Raw genomic sequence first — 15317 nt, 5'->3', positions numbered from 1 at the left:
AGGAGTTTGCAGCAGGCGCCATCTTGGCTAGAGCGCCGGCCCCCCTGCTCCTTCCCACTCCTCCCTCCGCCGCACGCACGCTTTCACTTCCCCCACCGTACCTCTATCCCTTCACCGGTGTGGATAGCAACTCCGCCTCTGCTCATGCCAGTGTCGGCTCTCCCTCTGACGTCACTTCCGGTTCATGTGCTTATGAAGTGACGTCAGAGGGCGAGCCGACGTGGACAGCAAGTTGGTGATGCTGCTTTTTGCCATGGAAGTTTAGAGGTACGGTTGATGCCATTACCCTGGGCACCTTTTGCCCTCGCTACGACCCTGATTTTCAGGGTTTAATTTGCACACAAGGGAAGTGGAACTGTGGCAGAGCGAGGAAACAGGTCACTGGCGGATATATGAACAATGCCAGGTATAAAAAAGTCTTGCGGCAAGAATCTACACGCACTCGTACATAAAAACATCGCTTAACTGTGGGCTCTATGGCTCAAATTCTGTAACCAGCGCCTACGGTTGAGCACCTATTTCGGAGACGCTTATCTAGATTGAACAACAAGCCCAATTAAGCTTTTTAGTCAGCGCTGATTGGAACATAGGCGCCTATCAAGAAAAACGCGATTCTGTAACAAGGCGCCTCTAAAAATTTAGGTGGCCTTCAAAAAAATAGGCGCTATGCATGTTGGGCGTGGCTACGTGTCAGACGCCTTGTTGCAGAATCACTGCTCTTAAGCGTGCTTAAGCACTCAGCTTGGCGCCTAACTTAAGTATGCCTAGATCTGGCCTATTTAATGGGCGCCTCCAAACTAGGTGATTCACTAAACAGCGCCCAATTTTACTTGAATCGCGCTAAACAGTGCCTATATAGGCGCCTAACTTTTGGGCGCTTCTTACAGAATTTGCCCTTATGCGCTCTAGGCTCACTTCTTCCCTGAGTTTTCCTGCAGGCTGCCTGGAAGGGAATGAGGGGGGCAGAGCAGACAAAGAAGTGGCAGAAGTACATCCCCCCCCCCCACAAAAGAAAAAGTGCATGCATACTTCTATTCAAGGCTTTATTTTTATTTTTTGCTTGGTTTTTAATAAGTACCGTATATTATTTGGGTCCAAAACATTGCATAGTTATTACCAGTGAACAAAACAGAAAAGTTCCATAATTGTTATTTAAAGTTAGAAAGGGAGCCCGCATTCATCAAATTTCACCTTACAATTTTACAGTTCAGATGTTAATTTTTTCCATCTTATAAATCATGTAAATGTTTGCTTTGAGAATCCAGCAAAGTCCACAGAAAGCAAAATACGAGCACAAGTGCTTCTCATCCATGCCTGGGCTCATAAAGTTCCCCCTACTTGCTCCTACAGCATTGTTCAGCAACCAAACTTACCGGAATGAAATGGTCATACATAGTCGGATCTCCAGTATCTTGCTGGCAGCTTCGGACATTCTGGATCTTTCAAGAAGTTTTGCCCAGTTGTACAGATGCAGAGGAGGTTCTGCTGTTGGGAGATTTCAACCTGCCGGATGCGGACTGGAATGTTCCGTCTGCGGAATCGGAAAGAAGTAGGGAGATTGTGGATGCCTTTCAAGAGGCTCTGCTCAGACAAATGGTGACGGAACCCACAAGGGAAAAAGCGATATTGGATCTGGTCCTCACAAATGGAGAGAGTATCTCTAATGTTCGAGTGGGTGCTCACCTGGGTAGTAGCGATCATCAAACGGTTTGGTTTGATATAACGGCTAAAGTGGAGAGCGGCCGCACGATACTTAAAGTCCTAGATTTCAAACGTACGGACTTTAATGCAATGGGAAAGTACCTGAAGAAAGAGCTGTTAGGATGGGAGGACATAAGAGAAGTGGAAAGACAGTGGTCTAAGCTGAAAGGAGCGATAAAAATGGCTACGGAGCTTTATGTGAAGAAAATCAATAAAAACAAAAGAAAAAGGAAGCCGATATGGTTCTCCAACCTAGTGGCTGAGAAAATAAAGGCGAAAGAGTTGGCGTTCATGAAATATAAAAAAACCCAAGAAGAGGAGAGCAGAAAGGACTACAGGGTGAAACTGAAAGAAGCCAAGAGAGAGATACGTTTGGCGAAGGCACAGGCGGAAGAACAAATGGCTAAAAATGTAAAAAAGGGAGATAAAAATTTTTTCAGATATATTAGTGAAAGGAGGAAGATAAAAAATGGAATTGCTAGGCTAAAAGATGCTGGGAACAAATATGTGGAGAGTGATGAGGAGAAAGCAAATGTGCTAAACAAATACTTCTGTTCTGTGTTCACAGAAGAAAATCCTGGAGAAGGACCGAGGTTGTCCGGCAAAGTTACACGAGAAAATGGAGTAGATTCTGCGCCGTTCACGGAGGAGGGTGTTTATGAGCAACTTGAAAAACTGAAGGTGGACAAAGCGATGGGACCAGACGGGATCCATCCCAGGATACTAAGGGAACTCAGAGAGGTTCTGGCGAGTCCTATTAAAGACTTGTTCAACAAATCTCTGGAGACGGGAGTGATTCCTGGGGATTGGAGGAGAGCGGATGTGGTCCCTATTCATAAAAGTGGTCACAGGGATGAAGCAGGAAACTACAGGCCGGTGAGCCTCACTTCAGTTGTTGGAAAAATAATGGAAGTGTTGCTGAAAGAAAGGATAGTGTATTTCCTTGAATCTAATGGGTTACAGGATCCGAGGCAACATGGCTTTACAAAAGGTAAATCGTGCCAAACGAACCTGATTGAATTTTTTGATTGGGTGACCAGAGAGCTGGATCGAGGACATATGCTAGATGTAATTTATTTGGATTTCAGCAAAGCCTTTGATACAGTTCCTCATAGGAGGCTGTTGAACAAACTTGAAGGGCTAAAGTTAGGACCCAAAGTGGTGAACTGGGTCAGAAACTGGCTGTCGGACAGACGCCAGAGGGTGGTGGTTAATGGAAGTCGCTCGAAGGAAGGAAAGGTGACTAGTGGAGTCCCTCAGGGTTCGGTGCTGGGGCCAATCCTGTTCAATATGTATGTAAGTGACATTGCTGAAGGGTTAGAAGGAAAAGTGTGCCTTTTTGCAGATGATACCAAGATTTGTAACAGAGTAGACACCGAAGAGGGAGTGGAAAATATGAAAAAGGATCTGCAAAAGTTAGAGGAATGGTCTAATGCCTGGCAACTAAAATTCAATGCAAAGAAATGCAGAGTAATGCATTTGGGGATTAATAATAGGAAGGAACCGTATATGCTGGGAGGAGAGAAGCTGATATGCACGGACGGGGAGAGGGACCTCGGGGTGATAGTGTCCGAAGATCTAAAGGCGAAAAAACAGTGTGACAAGGCAGTGGCTGCTGCCAGAAGGATTCTGGGCTGTATAAAGAGAGGCGTAGTCAGTAGAAGAAAGAAGGTGTTGATGCCCCTGTACAGGTCATTGGTGAGGCCCCACTTGGAGTATTGTGTTCAGTTTTGGAGACCGTATCTGGCGAAAGACGTAAGAAGACTTGAGGCGGTCCAGAGGAGGGCGACGAAAATGATAGGAGGCTTGCACCAGAAGACATATGAGAAGAGACTGGAAGCCCTGAATATGTATACCCTAGAGGAAAGGAGAGACAGGGGAGATATGATTCAGACGTTCAAATACTTAAAGGGTATTAACGTAGAACAAAATCTTTTCCAGAGAAAGGAAAATGGTAAAACCAGAGGACATAATTTGAGGTTGAGGGGTGGTAGATTCAGGGGCAATGTTAGGAAATTCTACTTTACGGAGAGGGTGGTGGATGCCTGGAATGCGCTCCCGGGAGAGGTGGTGGAGAGTAAAACTGTGACTGAGTTCAAAGAAGCGTGGGATGAACACAGAAGATTTAGAATCAGAAAATAATATTAAAGATTGAACTAGGCCAGTTACTGGGCAGACTTGTACGGTCTGTGTCTGTGTATGGCCGTTTGGAGGAGGATGGGCAGGGGAGGGCTTCAATGGCTGGGAGGGTGTAGATGGGCTGGAGTAAGTCTTAACAGAGATTTCGGCAGTTGGAACCCAAGAACAGTACCGGGTAAAGCTTTGGATTCTCGCCCAGAAATAGCTAAGAAGAAAAAAAAAAAAAAAAAAAAATTTTTTAAATTGAATCAGGTTGGGCAGACTGGATGGACCATTCGGGTCTTTATCTGCCGTCATCTACTATGTTACTATGTTACTTAACTTTTCTGTCCGGATTTCCTATTGAATCAGAACGAAATGTATTGCAAAGAAATTCACATCCTGAAGATGCCCGTGTGTGTGTATGTGGTGTTTGATAAAGCATCGGAACCTTATTTTAAACCTTATCAGACTCTCAGCGGCCTTATCAGACTCTCAGCGGCACCACTCAGGACTCAAACATCTCATCGTCCTGAGTTTTACGTGTCGGCTCGTCACTGGGTCTACTTTACTCTTAATAGAGCTTAATTTTATAACAATCTAGGCGAAACAGGTCGGCTTTGACATCCCTAACTAACGCTGACGTCTTTAGCCAAGAAGACTTAGCCATAAATTTAAGCTAAGTATTAATTTATAAATAGAGGGGAAGTTATAAAATTAAGCTCTATTAAGAGTAAAGTAGACCCAGTGACGAGCTGACACGTAAAGCTCAGGACGATGAGATGTTTGAGTCCTGAGTGGCGCCGCTGAGGGTCTGATAAGGTTTAATAAGGTTGCTTCTGTAGCTGGAAGAAAGTAGAATTCTGGCTATAACCAAGAGTTGAATGTATAAGCTCCTTGATTCCAAAGTAGTGCATTCACTTGATATAGCATCAGGTCATGCACTTTTTAAAATTTTATCCAGTTTAATGCTGTACACCTCCATCAGCCTTACCTAGATAAGACAAAGTTAAAAAAAAACAACCCAAAACCCACTAGATAAATAAAATTATAATTTTCTTCACATATTCCCTGTATTACTTCATCTTTCTACCTGCTGGCAGGAATCAAACTGATACCCTGTGTCTTAGTATGGTGACCTAGCCAACCAGTCTTGGATCATATGAAATGTCGTAAGCTAAAATATGTAGGAGTTCTAGGATATGTATTGGTGAAAGAGAACTGAATTTTTTGATTGTGAATAACCTTTATGTTGAAACCTTGTAAGAAATCATTATGTAACCATTCGGCACCTCGTTAACCTGCCACCTTGAGTCATGCATGATGGGCAGTCTGTATAGCATTCAAGGTTCGTGTATAGCATCTTAGGTTAGCTCTGTAAAAGGTATCGTGATCTCCTTTAAAGATCGATCTGAAATGTACGCAGGTCAATCTTTACAGAGAATAGTCAAATCATTTGCATGGAAACTTGTTAGAATGTCAGTCGCTGTTCCAGTCGGCCAAAATAAAAGAACAAGAGGGCATTCGGAAAAGTTGAAAGGGGACAGATTCATAATGAATGCTAGGAAGTTCTTCTTTACCCAACGTGTGGTGGACACCTGGAATGCGCTTCCAGAGAGCGTAATAGGGCAGAGTACGGTACTGGGGTTCAAGAAAGGATTGGACAATTTCCTGCTGGAAAAGGGGATAGAGGGGTAGAGATAGAGGATTCTGGACCTGTTGGGCCACCGCGTGAGCGGACTACTGGACACGATGGACCTCAGGTCTGACCCAGCGGAGGCATTGCTTATGTTCTTATGTTCTTATGTTAAGCTCTGGAACGCGTTGACAGAGGTTGTGGTAAGAGCGGATAGTGTAGCTGGTTTTAAGAAAGCTTTGGACAATTTCCTGGAAAGACGTGGACCAATTTACTGCTTGCCCTAGATCGGTAGCATGGAATGTTGCTACTTTTTGGGGTTCTAGAATCTTGTTACTCTCTGGGATTCCGGAATGGAATGTTGCTACTCTTTGGGGTTCTAGAATCTTGTTACTCTCTGGGATTCCAGAATGGAATGTTGCTACTCTTTGGGGTTCTAGAATCTTCTTACTCTCTGGGATTCCGGAATGGAATGTTGCTACTCTTTGGGGTTCCAGAATCTTGTTACTCTCTGGGATTCCGGAATGGAATGTTGCTACTCTTTGGGGTTCTAGAATCTTCTTACTCTCTGGGATTCCAGAATGGAATGTTGCTACTCTTTGGGGTTCTAGAATCTTCTTACTCTCTGGGATTCCGGAATGGAATGTTGCTACTCTTTGGGGTTCCAGAATCTTGTTATTCTCTGGGATTCCGGAATGGAATGTTGCTACTCTTTGGGGTTCTAGAATCTTCTTACTCTCTGGGATTCCGGAATGGAATGTTGCTACTCTTTGGGGGTTCTAGAATCTTGTTACTCTCTGGGATTCCAGAATGGAATGTTGCTACTCTTTGGGGTTCTAGAATCTTGTTACTCTCTGGGATCCCAGAATCTTGTTCTTTGAGATTCTGAATGGAATGTTGCTACTCCTTGAGTTTTGGCCAGGCACTAGTGACATGGATTTGGCACCATGAGAATGGACTACTGGTCTTGATGGGACCATTGGTCTGATCCAGTAAGGCTATTCTTATGTACTTAGGTACGCTCTTCATTTGACATTTAATTTCAGTGCTGTCTGTGTATAAAGTTGTTCCTGGATATTCTGCACCAAAATCTGAGTAGTTGTATTGACTGAATAAACTGCCACGGCCAGAGCTCTCTGAATAACTTAGAGCGATGTTTTGCACTAAATTGTGCATATCTTTCTTATTGTGGTTCTTGAATATCGCCGATTAACTGGATATTTTCTGCTCTGCCCACGCACCACCCGGTGCTGTCCACATAGTGCAGGGCTAATCCATTAGATATAGCACAAATGGGATGGCAGAGTGGGGTTGGGCAGGGTCTGTGTTCATGGAGTAGATGGTGGTCAGGCTCGAGTACTGCACACTAGAGAATGACACGGTGACAAACTTCATCACTGTTCCCATCCCCGCGGAAACAATCCCGTGGTATTTAGTGTCTATCTGAACCTCAGTCCTTCTACACCAGCATTCTTCAATGCAAGGCTTGAGGGTCAGTGGTTGGGCCCATTCGTTCTCTGATTCTTCTCTCTTTTAAAGAATGACATGGGGATGTTTTCCTGTGGCTAACCGTAAGGATGGGGACAAATTTTATCTTGGCCTCATTCTCTATGAAGTTATTTCACACTTTTCTTGACACTTTTTGCCTCAATAAGGCAAATGCATCCAGTAAATGGGCACAAGCCATTGTGACATCACCGATGAGGTTGGCTCTTAGGCATTGGTGGAACGAGGCATCACATTATGACATCACAATACGAGGGGCCAATGAAAAGTTCTCAGCCCAACCAAGAAGAGAATGATGTGAAGTCATTTATAGAGAATGTCACAGCGACAGAATTTGTCCCCGTCCCTACGGATAACCACGGGAAACCATCCGGTGTCACTCAGTTCTTCAATGCAAGGCTTGAGGGTCAGTGGCTGGGTCTATTCGTACTCCGATTCTTCCCTCTCTCCTTAAAGAATGACATGGAGATGGTTTCCCACGGTTATCCGCGGGAACGGTGACAACTTTTTGTCACCGTGTCACTCTCTACTGCACACCCCCACACCGGCAATGAAATGGGATACATATAGGGCTCCTTTCACTAAGGTGCGCTATGCTTTTTAGTCTATGGACGCACTAGAGGTTAGCGGGCATGCACGCTAAAATGCTTAGCGCCCCTTAGTGAAACAGGGGATTAGGCACGCTTTTACTAAGGTGTGCTATGCGCAGTAAAAAGCGCACGCTAATCGCACGCTAAACGCTACCACGTGCATGTTATTCTATGGACGCATTAGCAGTTAGCGCATGTGTTGATTGAGCGCACCCTAAATGCTCGCTAAAGCGCTTAGCGCACCTTTGTAAAAGAGGACCTTAATGTTTACTGTTGCCTTTTAGTGATGAGTTCGTTGATCGTTTATTTAGTTTTTATTTATTGTATCCTTAATGTATCATTTTTGTAAACCGCTTAGAAACCTCACGGCTATTAGCGGTATAGAAGAATTAAATTACATTAAATTGTGGCTGTAAACAATGGAAGGGGTGGTTTTTGTCTTTATTTATATGAAAACTTGATGAAGTTTGTTATAAAAAGGGTGATTTTTTTGCTCTGGGAACTATTACTAAAGTCCCAAAGCTTGCTTTTTTTTTTTCTTTTTTTTTATTAAGCTCAGATGCGAATCGTATTGGATTTCATCTCTCTTGTTTTTTTCAACAGTCATAGACGGTGTCCGTGCAAAATGAGCTCAGCTCCTTGGAAAGAGTCTATTGGGCTGGCCCCAAGCTTGAAGTCTAGGACGGAGCTTTTGGACTCGTTGTCCATGGACGATTTCTGGACAGAAGTGGAGAGCATCAAACAGAGCAGCGACTCCGAGCCCGAGGAAGGCAACGCTTTAGATGCCAAAACTCCAGAAGGTGAGCGAGCGCGATACTCTCTAAGGCAGTGTGCCGCAAACCTTTTCGAGCCGCGGCAGGGCCACGGCTGGAGGGCATCCGGAAGTGCGCAGACATCCATGTGATAATGACGCACGCACGTTTGATGTCGTCACGAAGATGTCCCCACACCTGTGGATGGGCTTCGGCCACAGCCCTGTGACTCCTATTGCTGCCAGTGGGGGTGGGGAGAGGGGCAGGTGCAAATTTTCTTACAGGATTATACTCGGGATATTCCCTGAAGGCTTTGTGTGGGGAGCTTGCTTTTTACCAATTTGTATTTCAGATTAAGTGGCTGGGAATATTTCTTCCTGGAGTAGTGGCTAAAGACCTCTTATAATTTTTCTTAGTTTTTCCAGCTCTGGATTGTATGTCACTACCAAGGGTGTCCTGTCTGTGGTTTTCTTGTCCTTGTAGTGTAGTCTCTGGGTGTTTTGAGGGATGGCGAGGCAATATTCTTGGAGACTATTTTAGGGTTCTCTCCTTTTTGTTTGAAGGATTCAACTAACAGTACCTGTTCAGAACACTAGATGGTGCCATATTCTTTTGCTTGTATTATTCCTCCGCTAAATTAACTACTGTTGACATTTTGCTACCGTGTTGACGGTTCAGCGGGTTAGGTGTGCATTCTGACTGTCCCCCGCTTTCTTGTCTTGCAGAGGGAGAAGCGGAAGCCGAGTGGCTGCAGGACACAGGCCTGTCTGACCTAATCAGTGATCACTCCTCCGACGGTGACAATGCGGCGCTGCTGTCTACCTTGACCAAGACGCAGACGGCAGCTGTGCAGCGCAGGCTGGACTCCTATTCCCGCTCCAGGCGCAAAAAGAGCAAGCAGCCTGTGCGTGATGTCAGGGATGTATTTGGAGCAGCTGCTTCTGGGGTAAATAGTAATAACAGAACTCCCTGCTTGCTGTCCCTTTTTGTTTTTCTCTTTCCTCGCCCCTCTAGGTAGCAACAAAACAAACTGATTTTTCCATAAATTCTCAGAAAACCAATTCATTGAAAGCTAGAAAAAGTTTTCTTTTAGCTTAAAGAAAATCAGTTGTGGTACTTAAGAGCTAAAAAAAAGGCTAGTTTGACACACTTCTGGCCTCGTCAGCTTGGATTTCTTTTCTGTTAAGGTTTGAGAGAGAGAGAGAGAGAGGCCTGTGAAAAAGGAGCCTTTGCAAGAAACTATGAATAGACAAAGGGAGGATCGGGCAAGCGTAGGGTATTCTGAGAAGGAATGAAGCATTAAAGGGGTCCTTTTACTAAGGTGCGATATTGCGTCTCAGCATGCGCTAAATGCTAACGCCCCCCTTATATCCTATGGACGCCTTGCCACGCATTAGCACTTAGGGCGCGCTAAGGCCCCCACAATGAGAAAGGGTCTGAGGCCGTATTTGCCTGTCCAGGAGATAAATAATTGTTTTCGGTTAGTTAATCTATTATCTATATTAAGGTACGAAACGGCTAGATTAATACATGTTTTATTTTTTTCCTTTTTTTTCTGTATACAATTTTCCTTTGACATTAAATTTACCTGTATTTTTGTTATCCATTTATGTAACAAATAATAAATAAATTTATTTTAAAAAATGAGAAAGGTAGAAGTGTGGTTATAGGATGAAATATGGGAAACGTTATATACATGGATTTATTCAAGTACGCGAGCATTTTTCCCAGTGTGTCCCAGTGGCGCAGTGATAGTATCCCATTATTTAAACGCTTCAAATCAGCCAAGGATTATTTTAATACTTTTGATAGATTGATTACTGTTGGCAATAGGGGCTGGCATAAGCACGTAGGAGATGCCAAACTAAAATCCATGGGATGGCAGCAACGCATTTAGTGAAACCACATCATACCTTCTGGGGAGTGGCTCGTATTGGGGAAGGATTTTGCTAGAGGACCTGTGGGCTGATGCAGAAAAACTGCAGGTTCCTGTGGCCCGAACCCAGATTGTACATGGTTAGGGTTACCAGACATCCAGATTTAGAGGGCGTGTCTGGGCGTCTGGACGGCTTTTCAAAATCCAGCACTTTGTCCGGGTTTTGAAAAGCTGGTGAGATCAGGGCTGGCGCTGGAGTGACGCTGGGTGAGTTCATGCATCCTCTTTTACCAGATGGAAAATCTGGTAACCCTACATGTCCAGAACTTCCTGCCCTTTAAAGAGGGCCCATCTCATTTGATTTTTAGGCCTTGTTACACTCTGGTAAAGTTGCATATATTAGGCTGACTTCTGCCTAGTTTATGACTTGGTTACACGAAGCCTCCCTTGAATGCTTCCTTATGATTTATGTTTGTATCTATACAGGAAATCCTGTCTGAGACAGAGGAATCAGTCCAGGATCTGACGGAGCAAAGTTCAAGGATAATATACAACACATGTAAGGAAGTGTTCCTGTAAAATAATTTGGAAAACATAACTCTACTTTAAAATGTTCTGTAAATTCATTTGCCACAGTTTCTTCCGTGACAAATTTTAAATACCTTCCTTCCAAGATTAAAAAAAAAAATATATTATTGGGAGCAATTTTCAAACAATCTGTATAAGTGCAAATTATCCAGGTGCTGTTTAATGTTCATTTCATTTGGCAGTTTTGCAATCTTCCTATGTTTGACTTTTGGAAAATTAACAAATGCAAAATGTACACGTTATGTTCCATGTACTTTGCACCTCTTTGTGTGAGCAGGGGAGCTGATGGTTGCATGTGTTGGGTAATCAATTGCATGTACAAAATTGTTCGTTTTCTGACCTAAACACGCTCACAGATGGGTTCCACTATGTCTACATCAGTCATCTTTCTAGAAGGGTAACTTTTCAAAGGGGTTTCAGATAGACAGTTGTCATTCCCCATTGTTGGGTCACAACAAGAGGAAGAACTTCATATGTTTTGGATTGGCGGATGAGGAAGACGCGTCTTTGAGAGTACGCAGCATGGCTAATTATTTCACCACCAAATGCTTGCTGTAACATTTCAAGAGTTTCCTTACCGCTCTTTCCAAGTGTAACACAAAATTCAACCGCACACCTCTGGCATACTCTCACAGACGAAACGTACGAAGTTCTTCCCCTCGCTGTGACCCAATGATGAAGATTACGCCACTCCAACTGCAGGTTCGGACACGTCGATGTATGAGCGTCACAAGAACCAACACAGCGTTTGCCATGTCTGCTTCATGGAAAGAAAAAAACAGAGGCGGTCTCATTACTTTTCAATCAGCCCTCGTATAACGCTTGCATTCTGCTCACGTGTGAAAAGTTCACAGTGGGTCACAACAAAATGACTAAACGTATTTAGGAGATACAATCAGAATTTTTTTTAAGTGAAGTTGAAATATATACATATGAATTTATAAATTTAAGTAGTTTTCAGCAGTATCAATAAAATTGCTATTTTAAAGATTTCTGAAAGAGGTAAGTGTTCAGTTATCTAAATATAAGAGTTTATTTTATGTAGTTTTTTTATTTATGCTTATTGGAAGGTTCTATACCGCTACTAATGACTGGGGAGTCAATTCTGAGCGGTTTGCATGAGCTTCAGTAAAGGTGTTACAATATCTGAGCTTCAGTAGTGGTATTACAATGCATGAGCTAAATAATATGCGATTTTTACCATCTATATACAGATTAATATCTTCTTTCCAATGTCAATACTTTCCAAATTAATGTGTGTATTTCATTTTTGGAATCTCTGCAATTTTTACCCCCCACCCCCACTCCCACACACAAACATACTCTACATGGGGGGAAAGTGTGGTGCAGTGGTTAAAGCTACAGCACCCCGGGGTTGTGGGTTCAAACCCACGCTGCTCCTTCTGACCCTGGGCAAGTCACTTAATACCCTCATTGCCCCTGGTACATTCGATAGATTGGGAGCCCACCAGGACAGATGGAAAAATGCTTCAGTACCTGAATAAATTCTGAGCTCCCCTGGGAGAAAAGTATAGAAAACTGAATGAATGAATGAATAAGTAAAATCTGTCTGGCACTGGCTGCTGTGGAATTTTCAAAGGGAAACTGCACCGTTTCCTTTTGAAAATGAGTTTGCAGGCTGGTTACCTTCATAATAGCCTAATAGTTTCATGCAATTATAATGACGTAGTGCAATATAGTAGCAGATGACAATTATGAAACTGCTCAATTCACAAAAGTCTTTGAAAATTGCTCCTAGTAAGCCGAGTCCGACCTGGTTTCTATTTTAACTCCCTTCATGCTCCTCAAAATAGCATCAGATCCCATAAGGCCTTTGCCTTCACTCCCACACCTCAAGAGCTGCCAACAGGTCAGGTATTCGGGATATTTCCAATTAATATGCATGAAGGAGATTTGCATGCCTATTTCCTCCTCCTTTTCCATTCATAAACCAATAGGCCATATTGGGTGACATAAGTCAATTTTTGAGTGCCTGTTCCGTGTGGACAAAGACTGCTTTTGCTTTTTGGAAGCAGGACTCGGGTCGGATATCGCAAGCCCTTATCCACAGCTAGCCAAGGATTTCCTCTCTTCTATATCCTACTTACCCCCTCTTTTACTAAGGTGTGCTAATCGAATTAGCGTGCGCTAAACGGAAACGCGTCCATAGACTAACATGCATGCGTTCGTGTTTAATGTGCGCTAATTGGTTAGCGCACCTGGGTAAAAGGGGGGTTAGTTTGGGCATTGCCAAAACCGAAAGGGGACTTGTCCATACAGTGGCGTAGTGGGAGTGAGCGGCGCCCGAGATGGTGATGCCCCCATCGGTAACTTTTTATCTTTGGCGCGAGCAGCCACAAAGTAGTGAAAATGCTGAAATATATCACAACATTTTCGGACTCGTCTTAATTTCCCGAAGAGCCCTCAAACTTTTTTTACTCACTAAATTAGCCTGACATTCCATGGTTAACATATCATCGAGTTGAACTCCCAATACTCTAGTTTGCATTTCGGACTTATAACCGTTCTGACGGTTTTATCGGATTCTCCTTTTAGCGCCATTATGGAATCATATAATTAACAGATCCAGGGGTTTAATGTTTAGTTGGGAATACAATCAAACCTTGGTTTGCGAGCATAATGCGTTCCGAAAATATGCTTGTAATCCAAAGCACTCGTATATCGAAGCAAATTTTCCCATAAGAAATAACCCCAAAACATCTAATATAATAAAAGGCTACTCGCGCATGCGCACTTCCATCTGCGTGTTCTGTTTTCCGTGCGCTGTAGGGCACTGTAGGTAGGAGTGCGCATGCTCCAGAATCCCCTCCGAGGCGGATGTCGGCGGCGGCTGTTGGCGGCGGATGTCGGCCACGGCGGCAGCAGGCCACGGCGGACAAGAGCTACAGTAAAAATAATTAAGTGCCAACTTCTAAGACCTCAAACCTGAGACCCACAGGATAAAACTAAAAAAAAGGGAGACACAATCCCACCACGTGTCAGCTTGAATAGAAACCTCCAACACCTGCCCCAAAAATGCCAAACAACTGTTTAGAAGAATGATAAGTGAAGTCCTTAAGACCTGGATGTAACACATGCTACAGAATGACCAATCCCTACTGATTCAAAAAACTATGCAACTTAACCCGATCAGCCTGTCCATTACTTACAGCCTGGGCACATGCACACACACAGGGAAGTGGTGGGAGAGAAATGGTGCTGCATAGGAGGCAGGGAGAGAGAGAGATAGATAGATAGAAGGAAAAAAGAAAGCCACAGGGGCAGGGAGAGACACAGAAAGACAGACAGACAAAGGGGGCCAGGGAGAGAGACAGACAGCAGGAGGGAGAGAGAGACAGATAGATAGAAGGAAAAAAGAAAGCCACAGGGGCAGGGAGAGACACAGAAAGACAGACAGACAAAGGGGGCCAGGGAGAGAGACAGAAAGCAGGAGGGAGAGAGAGACAGATAGATAGAAGGAAAAAAGAAAGCCACAGGGGCAGGGAGAGACACAGAAAGACAGACAGACAAAGGGGGCCAGGGAGAGAGACAGAAAGCAGGAGGGAGAGAGAGACAGATAGATAGAAGGAAAAAAGAAAGCCACAGGGGCAGGGAGAGACACAGAAAGACAGACAGACAAAGGGGGCCAGGGAGAGAGACAGAAAGCAGGAGGGAGAGAGAGACAGATAGATAGAAGGAAAAAAGAAAGCCACAGGGGCAGGGAGAGACACAGAAAGACAGACAGACAAAGGGGGCCAGGGAGAGAGACAGAAAGCAGGAGGGAGAGAGAGACAGATAGATAGAAGGAAAAAAGAAAGCCACAGGGGCAGGGAGAGACACAGAAAGACAGACAGACAAAGGGGGCCAGGGAGAGAGACAGAAAGCAGGAGGGAGAGAGAGACACAAATAAAGACACACAGACATATATTCTAGCACCCGTTAATGTAACGGGCTAAAATACTAGTTAATACAGAATTCTTTATGTACTCGTATTGCAAGACTTCACTCGTTGAGAACAGTCACTACACTTCCACAGCGTCAAAGAGAGAAGAACCATTGGCTCAGTTGTGATGATGTGACGTGTGTATACTGTATGTACTCGTATTGCAAGACCTCATTCGTATATCAAGTAAAAATTTAATCAAATGTAAGGTTTTACTGTATTATGACCTATCTATATTGTTTTGCTTTTCTGTCTGTAGCAGGTGAAGAAGAACTTGGGGGATTCACGAGCCCCCCTAGGGTCCCTGGGAAAGAAGAGCTCTTTAACACAGACGTGGCTTACTCTGAACAGGCAGCTGTTGTACCAAAGGGACGCTTACAGCGGGAGCCCCGGAGGATACGAGAGGATTACTCGTTACCTGTAAGTTCTGGGGGGGGGGGGTTCTTCTCCCTTGTAAATTCTGTTCCCCATTTAAAAAAACACGTAACTCTCCCAGAATATGTATTTGGCAGTGCACAGTATAAAGTCTTAACGATAATTCACCAGCAGTGGCATAGTAAAGGGGGGAGGGGTGGTCCGTCTCGGGCACCATGTTGGTGGGGGTGCC

At 44.1% G+C, this 15317-nt stretch overlaps 1 protein-coding gene across 3 annotated transcripts in view; it reads left to right on the top strand.

The window, feature by feature from the left end:
- The window catches only part of ARHGAP40 (Rho GTPase activating protein 40), a 66264-nt gene that overhangs the window by 30476 nt on the left and 20471 nt on the right, over positions 1-15317 (top strand). For all 3 annotated transcript variants that reach the window (XM_033915042.1, XM_033915043.1, XM_033915041.1), the window contains exons 2-5: positions 8155-8351; positions 9029-9249; positions 10666-10738; positions 14970-15130. In XM_033915042.1, coding sequence (XP_033770933.1) covers positions 8177-8351; positions 9029-9249; positions 10666-10738; positions 14970-15130 — 630 coding nt within the window. In that variant the 5' untranslated portion in view covers positions 8155-8176. The remainder of the gene's footprint in view (positions 1-8154; positions 8352-9028; positions 9250-10665; positions 10739-14969; positions 15131-15317) is intronic.

The sequence above is a fragment of the Geotrypetes seraphini genome, chromosome 11, assembly GCF_902459505.1.
Source record: "Geotrypetes seraphini chromosome 11, aGeoSer1.1, whole genome shotgun sequence".
Taxonomy (NCBI): Eukaryota; Metazoa; Chordata; class Amphibia; order Gymnophiona; family Dermophiidae; genus Geotrypetes; species Geotrypetes seraphini.
Note: the sequence above shows the minus strand (reverse complement) of the source record. Positions and strands in the feature narration are given on the sequence as shown.